This window comes from Phaenicophaeus curvirostris, chromosome 24 (assembly GCF_032191515.1).
Source record: "Phaenicophaeus curvirostris isolate KB17595 chromosome 24, BPBGC_Pcur_1.0, whole genome shotgun sequence".
In the NCBI taxonomy this organism is placed as follows: Eukaryota; Metazoa; Chordata; class Aves; order Cuculiformes; family Cuculidae; genus Phaenicophaeus; species Phaenicophaeus curvirostris.
In genome coordinates, this window is record NC_091415.1 from 3,472,490 (window position 1) to 3,495,667 (window position 23,178).

The 23,178-nt window shown below is 51.2% G+C and overlaps 2 protein-coding genes across 4 annotated transcripts; both read left to right on the top strand.

Annotated features, from left to right (window-relative positions):
* Positions 1–89: 89 nt before the first annotated feature.
* On the top strand, positions 90–14,275 carry FRS3 (fibroblast growth factor receptor substrate 3). Its single transcript, XM_069876221.1, has 7 exons — positions 90–193; positions 3,221–3,355; positions 3,548–3,636; positions 4,142–4,328; positions 6,743–6,904; positions 7,525–7,682; positions 8,456–14,275. The coding sequence occupies exons 3-7, from the start codon at positions 3,571–3,573 to the stop codon at positions 9,383–9,385; spliced, it is 1,503 nt and encodes a 500-aa protein (XP_069732322.1). The 5' UTR covers positions 90–193; positions 3,221–3,355; positions 3,548–3,570; the 3' UTR covers positions 9,386–14,275.
* On the top strand, positions 11,958–22,411 carry LOC138730744 (pepsin B-like). 3 transcript variants are annotated; one of them, XM_069876224.1, is made up of 9 exons: positions 11,958–12,026; positions 18,103–18,256; positions 18,782–18,899; positions 19,695–19,813; positions 20,388–20,587; positions 20,719–20,841; positions 21,478–21,622; positions 21,852–21,950; positions 22,107–22,411. In XM_069876224.1, exons 2-9 carry the CDS (start codon positions 18,140–18,142, stop codon positions 22,257–22,259), a joined length of 1,074 nt encoding a protein of 357 aa, XP_069732325.1. In that variant the 5' UTR covers positions 11,958–12,026; positions 18,103–18,139; the 3' UTR covers positions 22,260–22,411. The 3 variants fall into 3 exon arrangements, with proteins under 3 accessions (XP_069732325.1, XP_069732326.1, XP_069732323.1); XM_069876225.1 differs by lacking the exon at positions 11,958–12,026 and adding an exon at positions 17,189–17,611; XM_069876222.1 differs by lacking the exon at positions 11,958–12,026 and adding an exon at positions 17,744–17,819.
* Positions 22,412–23,178: the final 767 nt, after the last annotated feature.

The window sequence follows — 23,178 nt, forward strand, 5'->3', positions numbered from 1 at the left end:
TCCCGGCGGGCCCGGCCCGGCTCGGGGGCCGCGGCGCTGGCGGGGCCCACAGCCCCGGCCCCGGGGCCCACAGCCCCGGCCCGACCCGCCCCCGGGGCCCAGCAGCCCCGGCCCGGTAGGGAATGGGCAGGGCCGGCCGGCAGCGCGGGGCCGGGCCTCAGCTCCCGCGCGGCGGAGCCGGGCAGCGCCTCAGGTACCGACCCCCGGCCTCCCCGCCGCGTCCCCTGCCTCCTTGTGCCCTCAGCTCCATCGCTCCCTGCTTCCCTACCACCTTCCTATGCCCCCTGCCCCATTGCCTGCCCCGTTGCCTCCCCCCCTGCCCCGTTGCCTCCCCCCCTGCCCCGTTGCCTCCCCCCCTGCCCCGTTGCCTCCCCCCCTGCCCCGTTGCCTCCCCCCCTGCCCCGTTGCCTCCCCCCCGCCTGCCCCCCAGCCCCGTTGCCTGCCCCCCCAGCCCCGTTGCCTGCCCCCCCAGCCCCGTTGCCTGCCCCCCCAGCCCCGTTGCCTGCCCCCCCAGCCCCGTTGCCTGCCCCCCCAGCCCCGTTGCCTCCCCGCCTTGCCCCCCACCCGATTGCCTCCCCCCCCACCCGATTGCCTCCCCCCCCACCCCATTGCCTCCCCCCTTTGCCCCGTTGCCCCCTGCCCCCCCCATTGCTTCCCCTGCCATTGCCCCCTTCCCCATTGCCCCCTGCCCCACTGCCCCCACCTCCCTGCCAACCCCTGTGCCTCCTGCCCCGTTGTCCCTTCTGTGCCCCTGCCCCCCTTCCCGACTGTCCCTACTTCCCAGCCCCCCTCTGCCTCCCTGTGCCCCCTCCCCATCCTTCTTCCGTGTCCCCCTCGCACTCCTGGTCCACCAGTTTGCAACCACTTCCCCTCTCCCTGCTTGGGATTTGCCTCTTCCTCATGTTCTTTGTCCCCATGGGCTTTGCAGGCCCCTTCCTCGACCCTCCAGCCCCTCTTGCCCCTGGGGGTGCCCCCCTACCCCCTTCTGTTGGGGAGCTGTGGGTGTTACAGGTAGGTCGGTGTGGGGCCGTGAACATTTCCACACCAGGTATCCCTCTGCAGGGCTATCCTAGTGGTGCTGGGTCTCCTTGGTCTTTTGGCACTAGGTGGACTGTTTTCTTCAGTGCCGTGTTTAGGAGAAAGGCTTGGAGGCATGAGCGGTCTTCTGCAGCCTTGGGGGGTACAGACAGAGCAGTAGGAGTAGAGGGTTTGGGAGGAGAACGAGCATCTCGGCTCTGAAACGGGGAGATGTGAGGTGTGGTTTGGGCCAAGGAGGGCTGTGAACGTTTCAAGGAGGATTTGGGTTTGGGTGCTGGCAGGAGAGGAGGCTGGAGGTCGTGGGAGGCGCGTGCTCAGGCTGGCAAGGAAGCGTATTCTGCTCTTGGAGTGTGTGGCTTGACTGGCTCTGAACTCAGAAAGGTGCCTGTCAAAAGCAAGAGTTTGGAGTCTTGAGAGTCTCAGTGCCTGCGTGAAAGGGATGCCACACAAATATTCAACAACGAGGAGCAGTGAGAAGCACTGAGGTAGTGTTGAGGGATCTCCCAATGCTTTGTTTTCTCTGTTTTGGCCATAAGCTTTCAGGACAGGTGACAGCGCTTCAACCTCACTCCCTTGCAGGTTAGATAGACACAGGAGAGGGAGCACCAGAGGGAGAAAGGAATAAAGAAGAAGGGTCAAAAGTAACGTATTTTCTACAAGGTTTTTGGTTCAGGTCGGGGAATTGATGAGGTGGAAGTGGGAGGGCAGCGATGCTAGAGGACAAGGGCACTAGTGACCAGATTTGATAGAGGGAGAGGGATCTGTCGCTAAATTATAGATCAAAGCCTGTAAGGTCAGCGGGGAGTAAATGCACACGGAGTCTTGAAAAACAAATAGGATGGCTTGAGCAGGATGCGGCGCTGAACAGGGAGCGTGTGGTGTTATTACTGTCAGGAGTGACCGGTATGGGCAGGAGGGCAGGAGTGACCGGTGTGATTTGTATCTGAGCTCCTTCACCTCGCTCCAAAGAAAACATTCCTCTTCTGGGGGATCCTCCAGGGTTAGGATGTGGTAGGGAACTCCTCAGGGCCCAAGGTGAAGGTATGGGCTTGCAGTGGAAGGTGATATAGGTTCTGTTGCGATGTATAAAAGAAATGGGACCTCTTGGTCAGCTCACTGCCAGCTCTTCCCTGTCCCTCTGCGCCGCGAGGGATCCTGAGGGCAGCCGTGCACCGTGGCTCCGCGTGGAGATGCAATTCTGTGATTCATTGCTTAATCTGGAGCTACTGTTGAGGCAGGGTGAGAGGTTTCCAATAGCCTTTTCATTTTATTTACCGCTCCGGTGCCAGGCTGGTTATCCATATGGCTTTATTCTCACACCTCAGATAGAGAGATCCTCAGCTGTTTTTGCCAAAGGAAACATGGCATCCTCTCCTGTTATCTGCTGCTGAATCCCCTGCCTGAGAATGGATGTGGAGTCCTTTTTGCATCAAAGATAGCAGCGTTCCTCACTACTCACACTTGTGGCTCCTGCCTGCTGGATGCTTGTGCTTGGTGGCTCTTGTCAGGTAGCAGAGCCTTGATGTTTTCTGGCGTTTGGTACTTTTCGTAGGCCAAGATGGAGCAGATGTGGTGTTTGCTTGCTGTTAAGGCTGCCAGTGCTCTGACCCTTAAGGACCTTCTGTCGAGTGAAGGTATCTTCACATTCCTAAGCAGCAGATGTGTGGGATTCCTCATATCCTCACCACTCTCAGCCATTCAGTATTCCTGTTGTGTTTTATTTGAACTACGGTAGCTCTGAGGAGCTCTCACTTCTGTGTTGGATCCCAAAGCTAAGAAGTAGCTTTTAGCTTTTTTACCTGTAGATTTTTTTTCAGAAATCACAGTCCATCTGTGCAGAATTATTTTCTATATTTGTATAAATGCAGGTAGTTAATTAAAAAAAGAGTGTCCCTGCCTTCTTTCTGATATTTTATAGAATCATGGAATGGTTTGGGTTGGAAGGGACCTCAAAGCCCATCCAGTCCCACCCCTGCCATGGACAGGGACACCTCCCACTGGATCAGGGGCTCCAAGCCCCATGAACCTGGCTTTGAACCCCTCCAGGGATGGGGCAGCCACCCCTGCTCTGGGCACCAGTTTGTTCCCACATTTGAGGGGAACTTAGTCACAGTCCTCCTCCCACCCTTTTTTTTTAATCTTCTCTCTTTCTTTCTTTGTTTAATTATGTTCTCTTTGCCAGGTGGAGGATGGAACAGTTTCCCTTCAGGTTTAGGTGACTTTGACACCTGGTTACCATGAAGTCCCAAAGGAGATAGAGGGACAGTAGTGGGAATTTCTTCTCACTCCTCAAAAAAAATCCAACAATTGCCTAATGGTAAGAAAGCTGCTATTTTTAATTAGCCTCATCTTGTGAGCTGTCCATTAATTGGGGAATGCATTGAAGAGTTTGAGACCCAAACCCACTGGGCCACGTGCAAGTGGATCGAGGAGGAAACAAGCTGTGTGTTTGGAGAGGAGAGGAGGAGTTGGTTTGAAAACACAATTGTCCTCTGTTTTGTGTCCTCAGGGATTGCCTCTTACACTGACGTCATGGGGAGCTGCTGCAGTTGCCTGTGCAGAGACAGCATCCCAGACAACCATCCCACCAAATTTAAGGTAAGTAGCACATCTCCGTCCCCATCAGAGAGTCTGTGAGAGCACTGACAAAGCCCAGCACGAGTTGGACTCCAGGCATGAAAGCAAAGAAAACCTCTGCTCTGGCAGAGAAGTCTTTTGCTTGATAAGATTTGCAAATGCATTGCTGTTTTGTTTTGGTGGTTTTATTTTTCCTTTCCTTAAGCAACCTCTGCTGCAAATGTGTTTATATTTGCAGTAGAAATTGCCTCTGCACCGAGATTCAGCCCGTGCAAGGAAATGGGGACCTGGAGAGAAACCTTTTATTGCTCAGGGCCGTGTTCCAGTGTCGGCGCTGAGACACGTCAGCTCAGCTGCCAAGCGCAGCGTCTCCAGGGCTGCCAGCTCGGCGCCTTCTGCCAGCAAAGAATTCCTGCTCTCAGCAGAGAAAAAGGCTGAGAGTAAAGGGGGAATCCACCAGAATCGCAGCGTCTTCGTGGGTGGGCTTTTTTGCATACCAATGAGTTTTCCTTTGTGGCCCCTGTAGGTGACGAACGTGGATGATGAAGGTAACGAGCTGGGATCTGGGATTATGGAGCTGACACAGACGGAGCTCATCTTGCACACTCACAAGCGAGATGCTGTCAGGTGGCCTTACCTCTGCTTGCGCCGCTATGGCTACGACTCCAACCTCTTCTCTTTCGAGAGTGGTCGTCGCTGCCAGACGGGGCAGGGTGAGTGTGGGGGTTCCTGGAGGAACGAACGCTGAGATTTCAGTTCCCAGGCAGCCAGAGTGAGCTGATGCTTGTGCCTTCCTGAATTCTTGCATCTCGTGAATCAACAGGTTCTTTTGCAGCCTCTGTTCTCCCAGAATACCAGAGCCTGCATGCACGTACAGTTAATTCTCCTGATTAAAACACTAATGAGAACAACATCATGGCTCAGGACCTGGGCATAAATCCGATGGTCTGATGGTGTTGCTCCCAAGGGAATCGGAGAAGCAGGCTGAGAATTGGACAGGGCGGACTCAGCGTCGAAGAGGGTGTTTGTTGCTCTGTGAGCTCTGTGTTTTGGTGCTGAATGATGCACAGTAGGAGAGGTTGCTGGACTTCTTTCCTTAGGAGCTGGAAAGTACTTTTTGCAAGACTAAAGCTTTGTTAGGCATCTTTTAACTCAGGAATAAAGTGAAAAGGCATCACTTGCCCCTTTTTGAGGTCCCTCTTAGGGTTTGCTAATTCCACAGAGGTGCCAAATACACACTAGCAGCAGTGCTTGAGCACATTTTGCATTTCTCGATGCATTCTCACTGTTGTGGTTAAGTGCTAGTTCCACTTAATGCTTTGCATTTTGTGTCTGGCAGCGCTTTGTAACGTAGAGGGAAAGGGATTTTACGTTGTACTGGTTTTATGCATGGGGATGCTGTGCACAGAGAAGGGAAGTGAGTCACCCAGGAGTACATGCCAAGTCATCAGCAGCGCTGGGAATAGACTCCAGTTCTACAATGGTGCCTGTTAGTTCCTTTACCAGTCTGTCTCTCTTGCTGTTAAAGAGCTGAACATTTTCTTGGCGTCTTCATCCCTGGGGGAAAAAAAAAAAAGTTTCTTCTTTCTATTAATGTGTTTGTAAACTCCTCCTTATCCAAAAGGGCTCCATGTGACTGCTCAGTGTCTGTGCAAAGCACTGCACAAATCTGTGGTGCCGTATGCTCCATTTTTATGTTTATGCTAGTGGGGGTTTTCTCTCCTGGAGTTGTGGCTTATCAATTGCCAGCGATGGGAATTGCTCGTCTCTGTTTTCTCTTTCACCTTTTGCAGGATGCAGATCAGTGGTGAGAATTCTGCCCTGTGTATGGTTGGTTTTTTTGTTTTATTTAGGTCCAGGAAGAGGTGACAAAGCAGAGTGGTTTTTTTTTCATATATTATGGCTCATGGATCCATAATGGACACGGATCTGTTAGAGTGGGTCCAGAGGAGTTCACGGAGATGATCTCATACCCTTCCACATGAGGAGAGGCTGAGAGAGTTGGGGTTGTTCAGTCTGGAGAAGAGAAGGCTGCGGGGAGACCTTAGAGCAGCTTCCTGTGCTGAAAGGGGCTCCAGGAAAGCTGGGGAGGCAGTCTTGATCAGGGAGTGCAGGGACAGGTTTCTAGCTGAAAGAGGGGAGATGGAGATGAGATCTTAGGCAGAAATGTTTTCCTGTGAGGGTGAGGAGGCCCTGGCCCAGGTTGTCCAGAGCAGTGGTGGCTGCCCCATCCCTGGAGGTGTTCAGGACCAGGTTGGATGGGGCTTGGAGCCTCTGATCCAGTGGGAGGTGTCCCTGCCCATGATGGGGGCATTGGAACTGGATGGGCTTTAAGGTCCCTTCCAACCCAAACCATTCCACGATTCTGTGTTTATAAAATCCTTAGCAGACACAGACTTACTCATCAGTCTTAATGCAGACAGAAATGAGACAGATGGCATTGTGTTTTGATGAGTTTTCTCCCTTCCTTGTAGGATCTTTTTCTGCTTAGTTAATTTTATTTGGAGGACTCCTTCTGCCTTATACATGGCAGATATGGTTATTTTGGGGGGCTAGAAGCTTTTAATCCTTATTCTTCGGGGTAGCAGCCATTGTTGCCATGCCATTCTCGTTGCTATGGCTTTTGTGCATGTGTTTGTGTGCCAGCTTGGGATTGGTTAGCTGTGCTTACGCCGGCTCTGGTTTGGGCTACTCATTTTGGGAAAAACTGTTTAATTCCATATATTTTTGAAATGTGGCATTCTTTTCTATCCCTCGTGTGCACACTCCACGACGCCCAGTTCAGCTTTGAGCAGTAACTGGATAGGCCTTCACCTGGCAGTGAGAGCTTGAGAGTTAGAATAGAAGATTAGAGATGAAACAGGACTGGTTAGCCTGTCTCTTTCACACCTCTTACTGCTTTTTTTCTTGTAATAATGCACTGTTTGGCCATTTGGTAGTCATGGTATTGTATTTCTGGTGATGAATTAATCCACTGAGTTGTTTCTCTGTGGGTTTCAGGGATTGTGTTAAACGCAGCAAAAGGAATCAGTATTGCCTCTTCATTTACAGCCAGGAATCACAGATACTCTTGTTAAAGCAAGATCACTTTCCTGTGTTTCTGACCCTCCTCTCCGTTACTGCGCAGGGATTTTTGCCTTCAAGTGTTCCAGGGCTGAGGAGATCTTTAATCTGCTTCAAGACCTGATGCAGTGCAACAGCATCAACGTAGTGGAAGAACCTGTTGTCATCACCAGGAACAGCCACCCCACGGAGCGGGAGCTCTCCCGGAACACCCAGACACCCAACAGTAAGGTTTCTTCAGTATCTGGGGAGAAGAAGGGAGAACGCAGACACAGGCCATGCCTGCAGCCACTTATGTGATGTTATCCTTTACATTCCATGGATCTATTCCATGCGCTGCCTCGGTGCTGACCCATATCTTTATGTCCATGTGTACCCCATGCAGCGTGGTTATTTTAAAGCCCCCTTCGTCTGCAATGTGGTATGTTGTTTCCAAGGAAATGGCAACAAAAAACCCGTCAAATAGTCAACTGAGTTGTTGTCCTTCTGTTGGTTTTCATCCGAACGGCTGCCAAGTGTCCTTTTTAAGTAGAATGTCTGAGGATCAGGTGATTCCTAGAGGAAGCCACATCTGGAAGAATTTGGGTTTGTTCAATTCCTTCTCTATTAGGAGTGACTCCGATACAATAGGATATAGCCTTTGTATTTATGCTGGTTACTTCATGGTCAGGATGGGATTTAATGTCCCGTCCAGCCCAAACCATTCCATGGTTCCTTGATCCCCCAGAAAGGCAGATTCTGGCTTGCAGGGTGCCCGTAAGAAGCCAGCTTCCTGTGGAAACAAAGTCAACTCTCTTTTGTACCAAACCAGTGCTGTAATACTTCTCTCTCTTGATTCTTTCTCAGGTCTAGGGTACACTGTCCCAGGATTTCCCAATGGATTTCCTAGCTTCCCTGGAGAAACCCTCTCATTCTCTGCAGCCCGCCACCCCTCCGTGAGCAGCCTGAGGCATTCCTCTGTGGGCGATGAGTCTACTCATGCTCTTATTGGGCCTGATGAGCAGGTAAACCTGGATCTCCTAAATTCTGCTGTTTGCAAGCGATGGACGAGCTTCTTTTGCGGGTAGAACTGTGTGGTTCTGGGTTTTTCTTACTCCAGCAAAGCTGAAGGGATCCTCATACCTTGTTATCCTTTTATTCTTTGCTTCATTTGGCTCTTGGAGGCTTCTGCTTCCTGACACTTCACTGGAACAGGCGCTCTGTCAAGGCTGACTGAGTTGGCTTCCTTAATCTACTTGTGTTTGCATGGTGATTATTTAACAACAGCCCTTAGCTTGCGAGTCCAAGTTGTGCTGCCCTATCTGTTGGCCCCTAAACTGGTCTACAGATGCACATCAGGTTCAGAATCTTTTAAATGTTCAGCTCTCTGTTCTCAGTTTTAGAAATTAGCGTTTTTCCCTACAAAGTCCAGCTTGTCTCGACATTGTCAGGGAAGCCAAGGTAGGTGTGAGTGCTGCAGTATCACCAGTGTAAGCCACTCGAGGAAATATTTTCCGAGTGGCTTTGCTTTTTGTTCTGTGCCACGTGCATCGAGTGTGGGATAGACAGTGTGTATCTTCTGCAGTTGGACTGCTTTTTGCCTCTTGTTGAGCCCGCAAACGCAGAAATGGCTTTTGTGTTTGGCTCCACAAAGTATTTCCAACTTGAAAGTCTTTCATCTCCTCCTGCTTCATCAGCCACCGAGGAATTTTGTGTTCCTGTTGGACTCTCAGCTGCTGGCAGCTGCTTTGCTCTTGTCTCTTCTCCTTTCACTGTCCCTCTGCTTCTCTCCTTGCAGTCCCACACCTACGTCAACACGGCTAATGGTGATCAGGAGCCGAGGGGCCGGCATTGTATGCACTCCTTGCCTGAAGCCCACCCTCCTTTCCCCCATAGGAACCACAGCTGCTCCCTCGAAGACCGCAATCCCCAGGTCTTTCTGCAGCCCGGGGAGGTTAAGTTCGTGTTAGGTCCTACGTCCAACTACAGCAGCGTGTGTCGGCACCACCGGGAGTGCAGGACGCACTTCTACCCCCCCAACAACAACAACAACGAATGTGAGGAGTGTCCTTCCCCGCAGTGCGTCTACGAGAACATCAACGGCTTGCTGCCCCCCAGCACCTCCTCTCTCTGCCGAGGCGGGCGCTTGAAACTCTCCCGGGAGGACACAGGCCTACCTGGCTGCTCCCATCGCAAAACGGCATTGCTGCACTACGAGAACTTGCCGTCGCTGCCACCGGTTTGGGAGTGCCAGCCGCTCCGGCAGGGTGAGGAGGATGTGGGTGCCGGGGATGCACTGACGCCTTCCCCCAGCGGCTTCTCCGAGGCTGGTGAAGAAGATCCCCTGCAGAACTACATGAACTCGGAGAACACGGCGCTGCACGGGGGCGGCGGCAGCCAGAGGCGCAGCGGCTTCCTGCCAAAGCCTCGTCGCGGCTGCGTGCCCAACGTCTTCAACTTCGACTTCCCCCGGCCCTGTCCGGAGCAGCCGCGGCAGCTCAACTACATCCAGGTGGACCTGGAGGCTGAGCCGCGCAAGGGACGGGCGAACCTGCCTGTCCCCCGTGTCCCACCTCCTGCTGCCACCCACGAAGCCCACCGGACGGACTCCTACGCGGTCATTGACCTCAAAAAGACAGCGGCCATGTCCAGTTTGCAAAGGGCCCTGCCGAGGGATGATGGGACATCGCGGAAAACTCGACATAACAGCACTGACCTGCCTCTGTGAGGGGGAATGCCAAGTGCAAGCACTGTCTCGTGGCTTCGATATCTGCCCTTCAGTGTATGCCCGGTGTTACTTCCATGCGTCGTTACCTTCTGCTTCCCTGTTTTCCCTGTTACTTGGTGTCATGGGATGGCTCCTACAGCTGATGTTTAAGGCTAGTCTGTCTGTCCATCTTCCCCTCGCCATCTCTTCTGTGTAGTTTGTTTTTAAAGCCTTCTTGAGGTATTTGATCATGCTGTTTGAAGGTTTAATTTCTGGTGAAAGGGGCAGAAGGGGCCAGGAAGAGTCGTGGATACAGGCTTGTATTCCCCTGGCAGCTCTGTGAGCAGTGCCAGCAGCCTGGCTGCAGAGGCAGGGCAGTAGCGTGGTGAAGAAGCTTTTGCAAAAGCGAGTTCCTTTAGGAGCTCTGTTGCAAATCAAGCCCCTTCCCCATGGATTTCGTGCCTTGTGACTCCAGGTGAGCTGGGCCACTCCAAAGCTAGATTTTGCCTTGTGATTTCGCTGGTCCCTGGTGATACGGGAGCTTGTGCTGCATCCCCCCTTCCCTCAACTCACTCCTTTCTCCCCTCTGCACTGTTACTTGTTTTCTCTAAGCTCGTAGAAGCTTTTTATGCTTCTGTCCCTTTCTCAGATTCATTTTAAATTGGGCAACTCTAGAAATGAATAGAGCAGCACAGACACTGTGATAATATAAACCTGATCTCCTGAAGAGACGCTGCTTTAAAAGAGGAGAGAAAGACTGTGGCTAAGGGAGAGATTTGAGGTTTGGTGTAGAAAACTTCACTTGTGCCATATCCTGTTTTGATTTTTAGGGGTTCTTTTTGGTGGCTGTTCAGAAGTGGTGTTTATTTATTTATTTATTTACTTATTTATTTATTAAATGGGGGTTTTTTGCATCCCAGTGGTAACTGCCAAAACCGGTGCCAATATGAAATGTGTCCTCGCTGTGGCTCGCTCCTCGTGCCTGGGGAACAGACCTCGGGAGAGGTTGGTGGCTTTGCTGAGCCGCAGTTGAGGAAAAGAGCAACTGTGAATCAAATGATTTGTTAACAGGGGGACTGACTGTCGGAGGGTGGGTGGGAAATGGTACGGGAGACGTGGGAGTGCGAGCAGAGCTGCCAAGCAGCCGAGCTTGGAGTTGTATCGAAGTCATTGCCTACACCCACGTGCCTGGATCCATGAGAAATATTTGATTAGTGTTTTCAGTGAATGTGCAGTTTGTTACTTACAACTATGGACTTGGAAGGGCTAAATTTTGGCTCTCAGGTAAATTTGTGGCCTTTGATGTGGATTTTTTTCTGTTGATGCCAGGGCTGAGTCTAAGCTGGGCTGTCAGGCCTCTCTGTGAGGTCCTGTGAGGTCTCTGCTCCTCTCCTGTTGCAGGATGTTCCATCACCCCTCTCCGCACGCTGACACACTGCAGCTTGATCCCTCCCTGTATAACTTTTGATTGTTACAGGCTGTTTTGATGAGACAGAAGTGCTCTGGGGTACTCTGGAGTGCCACCTTTCTGCTGGCTTCTCTTCATCTTCCTCCCTAGGATAGGAGTTGAGAGATGCAGTGGTTTGCGAGGTGTCCAGCAGAAACATTAAGCCTTGCTGTTTTCTTGTCCCTAATGTTTGCTGATGTCAAAGTCATGAGCCTACAGTGGGAAACAAGAGCTCAATCGTCCAGCTGCTTCTTAGGTCCAGAAGCAGGATTTCCAGCTTTTTGGAAGTTCAGCCTTTTTGGTTTTGGTGCTGTAAGGTCATATTGAAATGGGACCATTTGGGGAGCAAGGGCATGTGCCATGCAGAGCAGGAAGAGTGATAAAAGTGTGAAGAATGCCATGTTTGTGTTGGCAGGACATAGATTGCTTAACTTGCTGTTGCACTATGAATTTGAAGTACACCACATGCTTAATTTCACCTTTTTATCCTTTTTTTTGGAAGCCGTTGCTTGTGCCTGTCTTCTGTTTTTAACTCTGCCCCAGCCCTTGTGTGATCTAGAACTGAAAGGAAACCCAAGTAATGTATTTTTATATGTATGCCAAATGACTTTATTTGAAGGAAAAAAAAAAGACAAGTGACATATCCCCCTAAAGCCAGCTGTCATTTAGGGAAGGGAGAGAGGAAGTTGTTTATATATATAAAGTTAACTATGTTAAGCTTTAAATAAACCATTTAAATAAAGAGTTTCTAAGCTGTGTCACCCTCGGGGACAGCACTGGCAGCTCCCACGTGGCATGACAGGGCTCTGGGAGCCTCTTCTCCTCTGCCTGAGCTGAGAAATGCAAAATACTTGTTCCCCTCTTCCCTAGAAAGGGAAAAAAGGAGGAAGTGGTCCCTGATGCTCCCTGATGGCTTTCTGGGTGCGCATCAGGGATTTTCTCCATTTTTGGCTTTTCTGGAAAACTTCCCAAGAGCAATGTCCACATTAAGTATCCAGGACCCGTTGAGAACTCCTTAGTATTTACTTTTTCAGATGGTGGGGAAGTGCAGGGGAAGACCGGAGTGATGTTAGAACGTAGAGGCAGTTGTTCTTGGAGCCCCAGGAGCACAAAATGACCCTGGTTTGGGTTTCTCCCCGTTCACGGGTGCTGCAGCTTCCTCTAGTGGCCACGCTTGAAATGGGTTCAGAGGAGAAACCGGTGTTGGGCTGAAAGGTGAAGAGGACATCCAAGTGTGCTCCTTGTCACTGTTGTCTTCTGGTTCCAAATTGTGTTTATGCAACGTGTTGTACCTTCGTCAGGTGTTCTGAGGGACCTGGGGGTGTTCGGTCTGGAGAGGAGGAGGCTGAGGGGAGAGCTCATCGTTCTGCAGCTCCTGGAGAGGAGGTTGTAGTGAGGTGGGTGTTGGTATCTTCTCCCAAGTAATGAGTGAGAGGAAATGGCCTCACGTTGTGCCAGAGCCAGGCTAGATTGGATATTAGGACCAATTTCTCTACCAAAAGAGCGGTGAAGCCCTGGCAGAGGCTGCCCAGGGCAGTGGGGGAGTCTTCATCCCTGGAGGGGTTCAAAAAACTTGTGGCTGTGGCACTTGGGGACATAGTTTAGTAGGCACGGTGCGGGTGGACTGGGATCATCTTAGAGGTCTTTTCCAACCTTAATGATTCCACGATCCTATGATTAATGCACTTTGTAGAGATGGATCTTGCAGTTTTTTCTTTGAGCCTTACACATGAGTTTGCTGGACTTTTCCAGTGGATGCATACTAATATATATGTGCTTGCTTACTCAGATGGGAACATAAACTAGGGATACTCCTCCCACTCTTTCAACCATGTAAGATCCCCCCTAGAGAAGATCGCCTCCATAGAGCAGAATGCCTCACCCTTCGTGGCTGCATCTGTAAATCTGGGTTTGATTCAGAAGGATTCATCCAGGGCTCTGTGCATCCAATGGATAATGAGGAGGAAGCGAGTGAGAACATGTCCATCTGAAACCTGCTCTGGAGTCAGTCCCTCAAGCTGTGAGGTCTCTTACTCTCCCAAGCTTCTGCAAGGCAGGTGATTTGCCTTAATGTAACTTGGAAAGCGGAGCTGTGTTCAGCCAATATTGCATTTGCTGAGACCTTGTTTAGTTCAGAAAAAGAAAAGGTTGAGGCAGCAAAACGGAGCTCATGTGGGTGATGACTGACCTTAGCTATTGGTTTACATACTTTGCTCCAGAGCAGGTTTGTGTAGCCCCTGCTGGGGACTGGACTGCGTCCTCTCCTCTCCTTGCAAGATTGAACTTCAGGGGATGGCTTGGTAAGCAGCCACGTGCTACGCAGAGAGAATTCGACTGTCTTAACCTTTTTAAGTGGTGCTTGTTTGAGTTTTGAGTTAATCAATCAGACTTCTTCCCCTGGTATTTCTTCTCTGCTGAATGCATAAATAGATCTTTTCCCTTTCCTAAGAACCTGTCGGTAGGAATACAGCTTCTCCCAGTGCTCGGCTGTTTTTTATTGTGGGAGGGAGTTGATTTGATTTTTTGACTCATTTTTTTTGTGCCTGCTTTTCCCAAGGGAGGGATGTTTGAGTTCTCCATGCATTCTACCTGCCTTACAGGGAGAGGGTGGCAAAGGAGAGGCTGGATTCTGAAGATTAAAAGATCCATATTTCTGCAAAGAGACTGGAATGATGGTTATTATTGAAATATTGTTATTTTTATAACCTAAGCCATGCTGTTCCCTGGGGAAGAAAAACAACCCAGGGCTGATATTACTGCTGTCTGTTCTCTCAGCTGTTTTTCTCCCCTCCATTTGATGCTGCTCAGCCCTCTCGGGTGGTACCTTGACTGCATTAACGAATGCTCATTAATGAATTCATTGCCTCAATTCGGCTCGTGGGAGGGCTGCTGTCCGTCTTTCTGGGAAGTTTGTCGTTCCCCCAAAGTTGGCTCATCTCAAAGTGCTACGTGCAGGTAGAACAGGTTTAAATTCCTGTTAGCGAACAGGACCGAAGGTGAATACATCAGTGGAAATCCTGGGAGCTTTGAAGTTGGCAATAACAGGCCAGGCTGTGGAAAAGGCTAATTGTAAAGAAGAGATCTCATTTGTTTTTCTTCCATAAGTGAATGTGATTTGACAGTTGAAAGGCTCAGACGCATCTGTGTTTTCTCAAGCTCTTCTCCCATGTGATTCGCCTTGTTGTTACTTGTACTGGTGTCTTCGATGCTGATGTGGCAGAAAAACAAAGGTGCTTCGGGGCTCCGGCCACCGGGGATTGGGTTGCTCTGACCAGAGGGGTTGATCTTGCTGTGTAATTGCTTCTTCAGGTTATTCCTATGGATATATCCATCCAATCCCTCTTTATAGCTCATCCAGGTGTAACCGTACAGGTGAGGAACAGCAGCAGCGCTCTGAGGAGTGCTCCTGTCTCACGTTAACGTGCACTACGTATGTATACAGAATAAATGGAATATGACAATTAGCCGGTGGTCCTGTCTTTTGTGCCTGGTGCAGAGAAACAATCGTCATGTTTCAAAGCGAACTGGTCTTTTTATTTAAATCTAAAAGCCAGGCCAACAATCACCAGCTGTCCTCGTGCAGTTTAAGCTGGATTTCTTGCAAGCTTTGTTTTCCAGGTCTCCCTCCATGAGAGGACCTCCCTGTCTTCCACCTGGCTACTCTGGCTGCAATAGGCTTACGAAAAAGAATGAAAATGAGAAACAGGCATGCAGAGACAGGCATCCTTCCCTTGCTGCTGGCTGGTGACGTGTGGGGATATCTTTGCAGGACAATTCCATGTGCTTCTGGGAGCAGAACTCATGGGAAGGTTCGGATGAGGTTCTCTGGCCTGCATGGTACAGGAGCTGAGGCTCTGAAGCCACCGCCTCTTTCGTGGTGTCTCTTTAGGGCAGAGCTATTGCTGACAGCTAATCACAGAATCATAGAATCACCAGGTTGGAAGAGACCCACCGGATCATCGAGTCCAACCATTCCCATCAAACACTAAACCGTGAGGGTGCAGACCAGATTTCCATTGAGCTGAGCATCAGGAGGAAAGCCTTAAGTTGCCTTGGAAGTTGAGAACATAGCAGGAATATTCATGGCCTCTGGACTTACCTACCCTTTAAGACATGCTTTTCCCACCATGGGTAATTAAAGATAAGAGGTGGAATGAGTGGGCTGGTGGGAACGAGGTGCTTTTGCAAGAACAAGATGTGGCTTTGCCCTGCCTGGTTGTGCTGATTTGCTCGAGGCACGGGGCCTTCCCATGGGTTCCCTGCCAGGGCTCTGTGCAGTCTCAATTTGTTTGTTTTTCCAGACCCTACAGCAAATGAGACCTAATGGTGCAGTAACATGCGCAGTTTAATTCCCTGGCTTGTAAAATTCCCTCTGAAACCTCTTCCCCAGCAGGAATTAACTTAAGAACAGCTAATAGGGCCATCTGGGCCTTCCTGAGTGAGTGTGCTTTGTGTGTGGTGTCTTTCCAACCCAAACCTGTGTGTTTGTTTCCTTCAGGGTCATCTCATGGCTTTCTAAAGTGCTGGAGGTAGAAACTGGAAGGGAAACAGAGGAGATAACACATGGCGATAAACCCATGTTTTTATTTCCATCCCGTCCCAGGAACATACAATGAAAATATTTTTCATTTCTCTTTCTAGGATGACTTTGATAGCCCCGTCAACAAGAAGTGCAAACCAGCTTGCAAATAGCATGGCATTTGCCCTTGGTCTTTGGCTTCGAGTTTTCAAGATATTCCTTAGTCTGGTGGGAAAATCTCTTGTGCTGGGTGCATTTTGAAACCTCAGGTGCCTGAGTGGACGCTGATGGGAGGTGGAGATTGTTTGGAGAGCATCAGGAGGTGGTGTAGAGCTCCAGAATCGGCTCGAGGGCTGGGCTTGAGCTGGGTAACTGGAGGTCTCTTTGGGAAAACAAGATAGAATCATAAAACAGTTTGGGTTGGAAGGGACCTTAAAGACCATCTAGTTCCAACCCCTCCTGCCATGAGCACCTAGATCAAGGTGCCCACTCACCATGAAGTGACTGATCCTTGCTTTGTGAATTTAAATGTTAGAGTCTAGCTGTTTATTTCAGGAGCTGTTCCCATGGTTGCGTAGGAAAAAGAGGAATATTTATTTTCATGTGACTGGAAGCTGTGCATCTCTGTACTACAGTCTCTGTTTTGGAAATAAAACACTAAACCCAGCTCGTGCAGAGCTGAGGAAAGGATACGTGTGCTCATGCACTGTTCGTAAACACAGCTGCATCTCACACGGCAACGGGGTTTTGCACCCCTGAAGCGTCCTTGGAAGAGGTGGTGGAGTCAGACATGGGATGCAAAGAGAATCTGTCCTGGGACAGACAGAGTTCCCTGGGCTGGAGCTGTTGGCACGTGGGCTGGAGCTGTTGGCACGTGGGCTGGGTGGTTGCAGCAACAGAGCAAAGAAGGGAAATGCCCTGAGGAGATGCCCTGCCCTGGAGTGGTGTGGGCACGCGCTGTTGGCCGAGTCCTGCTCTGCAACACGAGATCTCTGGTGTTGGAAACTCTAAATGCTTGATTCCTGCTAGATTAAAGACCTCGGCAAACGAGCGCTGTCTAACTTTGGGTCAAGAAGTGCCAGAAGTCGAATGTGTTTGCGTGTGCTGTAGAGGGCACCTTACTCCTTTGTCTTCTGCTAAGGCTGAGTCCCCGTGGGGACCCGCAGATAACACTGGGAATATTGACGTTTTGATAACTGCTCTTTGCTTTCAGCCAGCATTTGCTTTTTATCCAATCTTAATAAGTTGATCTTTCTATCAATCCTGCTAGCAAACAAGATAATTGCTTTATTCTAGTCTCAATATCCAGCGAAGGACACGCACTCTTTGGTGCTCCTGTGGCAACGGAATGTGTGCAGAGCGTTGACGAGAGATGAGCACAGCGATAGCGACACCGAGCTGTCAGCGGTGATGGGGAACACGATTGCCAGGCTGCGTGGAAGCAGGGCCATGGGAGGTCTAGAAAATATTTAGGTTATAACTAAGAACACTTTGGTCCATTTGATAGAAAATATATAGATTATAGCCCAAAATCATGGGATGGTTTGGGTCGGAAGGGACTTTAAAGTCCATCCAGTTCCAGCTTCCCGCTGGATCAGGGTGCTCAAAGCTTCATCCAACCTGGCCTTGCCCAGGGAAGCTGTGGCTGCTCCATCCCTGGAGGTGTTCAAGGCCAGGTTGGATGGGGCTTGGAGCCCCTGATCCAGTGGGAGGTGTCCCTGCCCGTGGCAGGGGGATGAAACTGGATGTTCTTTAAGGTCCCTTCCAACCCAAACTATTCTATGATTCTAAGAAGCAGAAGACAGACCAGGAGGCAGAACAGTATTGGAAACCACCTACGAGAAAGCAGAAGAAACCTCGTGGGGGCCCCTGGAGCAGAGGGAGCAGAGCAGCTGGCACAAGCTCTTTGCACTATGCCCTGGAGAAACCTCAGCACCAGCAGCCAACCCTCCTCCAGACCAGAAGGTCCCCAAGGGCAGGTGGCTGAGTGGAAGAAGGGCAGACAAAAGTCCTACATGTTTCCATCCTGTACCACGAGCCACGAGCGCCTTTGTTTTGGGAAAAGGTTTTGCTGAACACAGATAACGCCCCACCACGGTGACGTTTGGGTCACTCCTCTCTTTGCTGCGATAAGTGCCGGGCTCTTATCGGATGGTAACACTTTGATCTCGGTATCGAAGGCGCGTGTCACTCTATTCTCACCCGAGCACCTCACTAAGGACACGAACTCCTCCAAATCCCTGCGGCCCAAAATACAAAGAAACCCTTGAAGATGTGGGGGGTGCGTGTGGTGGTAATGGAAAATAGAGGTCAGCAGATAAGGGGGAGGGGGGTCACTGCTTCTCTGTATAAAACTGGGGAGTCTGAGCAGCTCAACACAACCGCTGCAGTCTCCTAGAGGGTTTGCGTGGACCGGTGAACAACACTTGCACCATGAAGTGGCTCATCCTGGCCTTGGTGTGCCTCCAGCTCTCGGAGGGGGTGGTGAGGTGAGTGCCCTGTGGCAGAAAGAGTGGGAGAGGGTGGAGAAGAGAGCCTGGCTGTGGTTGTAACCCACATCAGGGATGCTGACCGGGTCTAACCAGGTGGGACTCCAGCCTCCTGCATCTCCAGAGACCATCGTGGTCCCAGTCCAGGCTGCATCCCTTGCTGGGAGGGCAGCCAAGCAGAGGGCTCCCATCCTAGCAGGTTCAAAGAGAACTGAGTATGTGAAAATTCCAGTGTCGTCTCCTGATTTCCTGCTGCATCTTGGTTTTTTTCCCCTCTGAACAGAATCCAACTGAAGAAAGGCAAGTCTGCCCGGGAGAAAATGAGAGAGGCTGGAGTGCTGGAGGAGTACTTGAAGAAAACTAAATACGATCCAGCCCAGAAGTACAGCTTCGGTCGGAACTATGTTGTGGCCGAGCCGATAACCAACCACCTGGACGTAAGTACCACAGGTTCCCCTCTCGCTGCCTGTCCAGACAACACATTTCTCTTTTCCTCTGCCTTCCCAGCTGATGGAGCAGTCAGATCTGTTCACCCTTGAGCCTCCAGGAGTGAGGTTGCTTATTTTTTCACTCTTCTTCAAGCTTCTATTTCAAACTCTTTCCCCCAGCCATGAGAAACGATGCTTCTCTATATGTATCAAAAGAATTTGTAATATAAACTAACTATATCTTAATTATATTGGCTGACTAGATATTAGCTAAATGTATTAACTAAGTGTATTAACTGAGTATATTACCTAGATATTAGCTAAGTATATTAACTAACTATATATATTAACTAATATTAACATCTTGTGGGAGAAGAAGGGTGAGAGTTCAAGCCATTCCTGCCTGCTTTATTATTTGCAAGAGGGATCCTGGCATCCTGCAAGCCTCTGGGAGGCCAGTGCAGGACTGGGAGGTGAAAGTCTGGTCTGCCCCTGACCTGTGGCTGATGGAGATATCCCATTTCTTGTCTCCAGTCCTCCTACTTCGGGGAGATCAGCATTGGGACCCCTCCACAGAACTTCTTGGTGCTCTTTGACACTGGTTCCTCCAACCTCTGGGTGCCCTCCACCTACTGCCAGACAGAAGCTTGCAGTGAGTACTGTGCCTAGAGCCCCCCCGAGAGGCTCAGAAGGGGGGAAATGAGGATGCCAGACCAAAAATGATCCCAGCATGCTGGTACCAGCTAGTACCTTGCTGAGAAAACAGAGCCCCGTGCCCTTGTGTGCCTTGTTAATCACAGAATCATGGAATGGTTTGGGTGGAAAGGGACATAAAAGCCCATCCAGTTCCAACCATGGGTAAGGACACCTCCCACTGATCAGGGGCTCCATGCCCCATCCGATCTGGTCCTGAACATCTCCAGGGATGGGGCAGCCACCACTGCTCTGGGCAACCTAAGCAAAATCCTCATCATGAAGAATTCCTTCCTGAGATCGCACCTCAATCTCCCCTCTTCCAGCTCAAAACTGTTCCCCTCGTCCTCTTCCTGCCACCCCAATCCAGAGCCCCTCCCCAGCTTTCCTGGAGCCCCTTTCAGCACTGGAAGCTGCTCTAAGGTCTCCCTGGAGCCTTCTCTTCTCCAGGCTGGACAAGCCCAACTCTCTCAGCCTGTCCTCGTGTAGGAGGTTCTCCGGCCCTCAGGTCACCTCCATGACCTCCTCTGCACTCCCTCTAACAGATCCAGAGCAATGCAGACAAAATTGTGATGCAAACTCTGCCTTAGGGATAACCGCGAGGCAGGGAAACAGCCCATGCTGCTCTTCACAACTTATTCTCTGCTGTGGAAGCCACTTTCCCAGGTGTATTCCCAGCAGAACCACCATCAGTGAAATCCCCCTGTGGCCAGGTGAATGCCCGCTCAGGTTTGCTCTCTTCTCTCTCCCGCAGCCAACCACGCCACGTTCAACCCCAGCGCATCCTCGACCTTCAACCTCAACGGTCAGTCCTACACCCTGTCCTACGGCAGCGGAGCGCTCACAGTGGTGCTGGGCTACGACACGCTGACTGTGAGTGAACCCTGCACCCTCCTTGTCCTCCTGGGTGGAGAGGAGGGAGCTGGGCTCTTCTCCCAAGAGACAGGGGACAGGACGAGAGGGAATGGCCTCAAGCTCCACCAGGGGAGGTTCAGGCTGGACATTAGGAAGAAATATTTCAGGGAAACGGTCTTTGGGCACTGGCAGAGGCTGCCCAGGGAGGGGGTTGAGTCCCCTTCCCTGGAGGGGTTTAAGGGACGGGTGCACGAAGCGCTGAGGGACATGGTTTAGTGTTTGATGGGAATGGTTGGACTTGATGATCCGATGGGTCTTTTCCAACCTGGTGATTCTATGATTCTATGAAACCAGGGCTTGAGATGGGCAGAACCAGTATGAAGTGGTTATTGCTGCCGTCACTCACCGAGCTGGGGTTTTCCTTTCTTTTAACCCAATCCCTGCTCATTTTCCCAGCTGCCTGGTGGTGTTTTCACCACCTATGACCTAAAAGTATCCTCTTTTGGGCTTTGAGAGCATTGGCCACCCCACCCGCTGGTTGCTCAGGTTTGCCTAAGCCTGCAGGCTGACCTGGTGTCCCCTTCCCCTCCAGATCCAGAGCATCACAGTCACAAACCAGGAGTTCGGGCTCAGCGAGAACGAGCCAGCCCAGCCTTTCTACTACGCCGATTTTGATGGCATCCTGGGGATGGGCTACCCTGGTCTCGCAGCAGGAGGGACACCCACCGCTCTGCAGGGCATGCTGCAGCAGAACCAGCTCACCCAGCCCATCTTCAGCTTCTACTTCTCTCGGTAGAAACCTGCTGGGACCTCCTGCACACCTGGCGTGCACTGGTGTCCCTCTGCCTGTCCCCACGCAGGTTCCTTGTGAATTTGTCCCTCGCTTTACTGATCTCTGCTGCTGTAATTCTGTGTTTTCACAGCCAGCCCACCTACAACTACGGAGGAGAGCTCATTCTTGGAGGAGTTGACTCTCAGCTCTACCAAGGGGAGATTTCATGGGCACCGGTGACCCAGCAGCTCTACTGGCAGGTCGCAATTGATGAGTGAGTTGTGTTTCTACTCAGTGGGCATGATCCATGTGGGCATCTCAGGTAACGAGGGTGGTACAGGTGTCCTCCAGATGATACAGGCCTTATGAGGAACAGCTGAGGGACCTGGGGGTGTTTAGCCTAGAGAAGAGGAGGCTGAGGGGAGACCTCATTGCTCTCTCCAACTACCTGAAAGGAGGTTGTGGAGAGGAGGGAGCTGGGCTCTTCTCCCAAGGGACAGGGGACAGGACGAGAGGGAATGGCCTCAAGCTCCACCAGGGGAGGGTCAGGCTGGACATTAGGAAAAAATTTTTCCCGGAAAGGGTCATTGGGCCCTGGCAGAGGCTGCCCAGGGAGGGGGTTGAGTCCCCTTCCCTGGAGGGGTTTGAGGGACGGGTGGACGAGGTGCTGAGGGACATGGTTTAGTGATTGATGGGAATGGTTGGACTCGATGATCCAGTGGGTCTCTTCCAACCTGGTGATTCTATGATTCTATGGTTCTATGATGCTGAGGTTATTGCAGCAGGTATGGGCTTGCGGCAGGGGCTGAGTAAGGCATTTCAGAGCATCCCAGACACAGAGATCCAGACAAGACAAGTTTAGTTTGATGGTGGGTACTTAAGGTCCTTCTCCCTCTTCTTCTTTTTCCAGGTTTGCTATTGGAGAGTCAGCGACTGGCTGGTGCAGTGAGGGCTGCCAGGCCATTGTGGACACTGGGACCTTCCTGCTGACAGTGCCCCAGGGCTACATGGGCAGCTTTGTCCAGGCCTTGGGTGCCCAGCAGACCAGCTATGGTGTAAGTTCAGAGGGTGCTTTTGAGGAGGAGGGAGGATTGCAAGTGAGCCAGAAGCCAGGGGCTTGACCGGATCCTGCAAAAGCCACATGGCATCTAGAGAAAATGGAGCTGTAGGTGTCAGGGATGTGAGGCAGCTCTGCCAGAGGTAAAGCATGTGTCCCACATACTGGGATAATGGGTAACCCCAGGACAACGCTCAGGTCATAACCTCTTTTCTCTCTCTCCACAGTACGCTGTTGACTGCAGCCAGATCCAGAACATGCCCACCATCACCTTCGTCATCAACGGAGCTCAGCTCCCACTCCCTCCCTCTGCCTACGTCATGAACGTATGTATTACCTGAGCAACCTCATGCTGCTGAGTCCTTGAGGGCCAGGAAAGGAGCTGGTGCTTCCTGACAAGCAGCAGTGCTCTTCCTCCCTGCAGCCCAGCTGCTCCTGGAGCTTGTCCGAGGCTCTGACTCCCCATTCTTCCCTCCTTACAGCAAAACGGCTACTGCACTCTTGGGATTGAGGAAACCTACTTGCAGTCCCAGACTGGGCAGCCACTCTGGATCTTGGGTGATGTCTTCCTCAAGGAGTATTACACTGTCTTTGACATGGGCAACAACCGTGTTGGCTTCGCTCTCTCAGCGTAGAGGACTGGAGCAATGAAATCCAGCTCCTGTCCTGGCCAAACACATCTTAGCCAGCATTGAGAAGCACCACAGGGTTCCTTTACGTGCTTGCACAGCTCCCTGTCCCTCTGGGATTCCCATCTAAGTGTGTTCTTACAGTCTCCTGTTATAAATAAACCCCAATATTGCAAATCGTCTCTGACCTTCTGAGCCTGTTGAGTGATGACTGAGCACAGACCGATGGGTCACCGGTCTTGGCTGCTCTTTCTCCAGCAAGGTTAGCACTGTGAGAAACTCTTATGCAGGTTTTTGTGGAGTCAGAAAAGGTGGGGAAGCTGTCCCTGGGCTGCTTAGGTTCCAAAGTCATAGAATCATAGAATGATTTGGCTTGGAAGGATCCTTAAAGCCCATCCAGTTCCACCCCCTGCCATGGGTAGGGACACCTCCCACTGGATCAGGGGCTCCAAGCCCCGTCCAACCTGGCCTGGAACACCTCCAGGGATGGGGCAGCCACCACTGCTCTGGGCAACCTGAAGTCCACGTGCACTCCCAAGCCCTTGGGTATGAAGATGCCCCACAGCCCAGCACCAGCTTCCTCCTCCAGTCACCACCGGAGGATGCTCACCAGCACCTACCCAGGTAAATATGGAGTTAGCCGGTGGCTGCTTCGCTTGCAGTTTGACCTTGGAGTGACTGTGGGGACACGCTGTCCTGTGTTTTGCTGCTGCTGGTGCTTGCAGGGCTGAACCGATCGCTCCGACCAGCTGAGGATAAAACCCTGGGGCTGGTAGGTCCCCACCTCCATCCCTCTTGCTGGGCATCAGGAAACCTCACCAGAGATGCGTGTGGAAGACACTAATCTTCCTTGCAGCTGGATCAGGTTGAACAAAGTCCTGTGATTAAGTCAGAGTGGGAATATGAGGCCAGATTATGTTAGCTA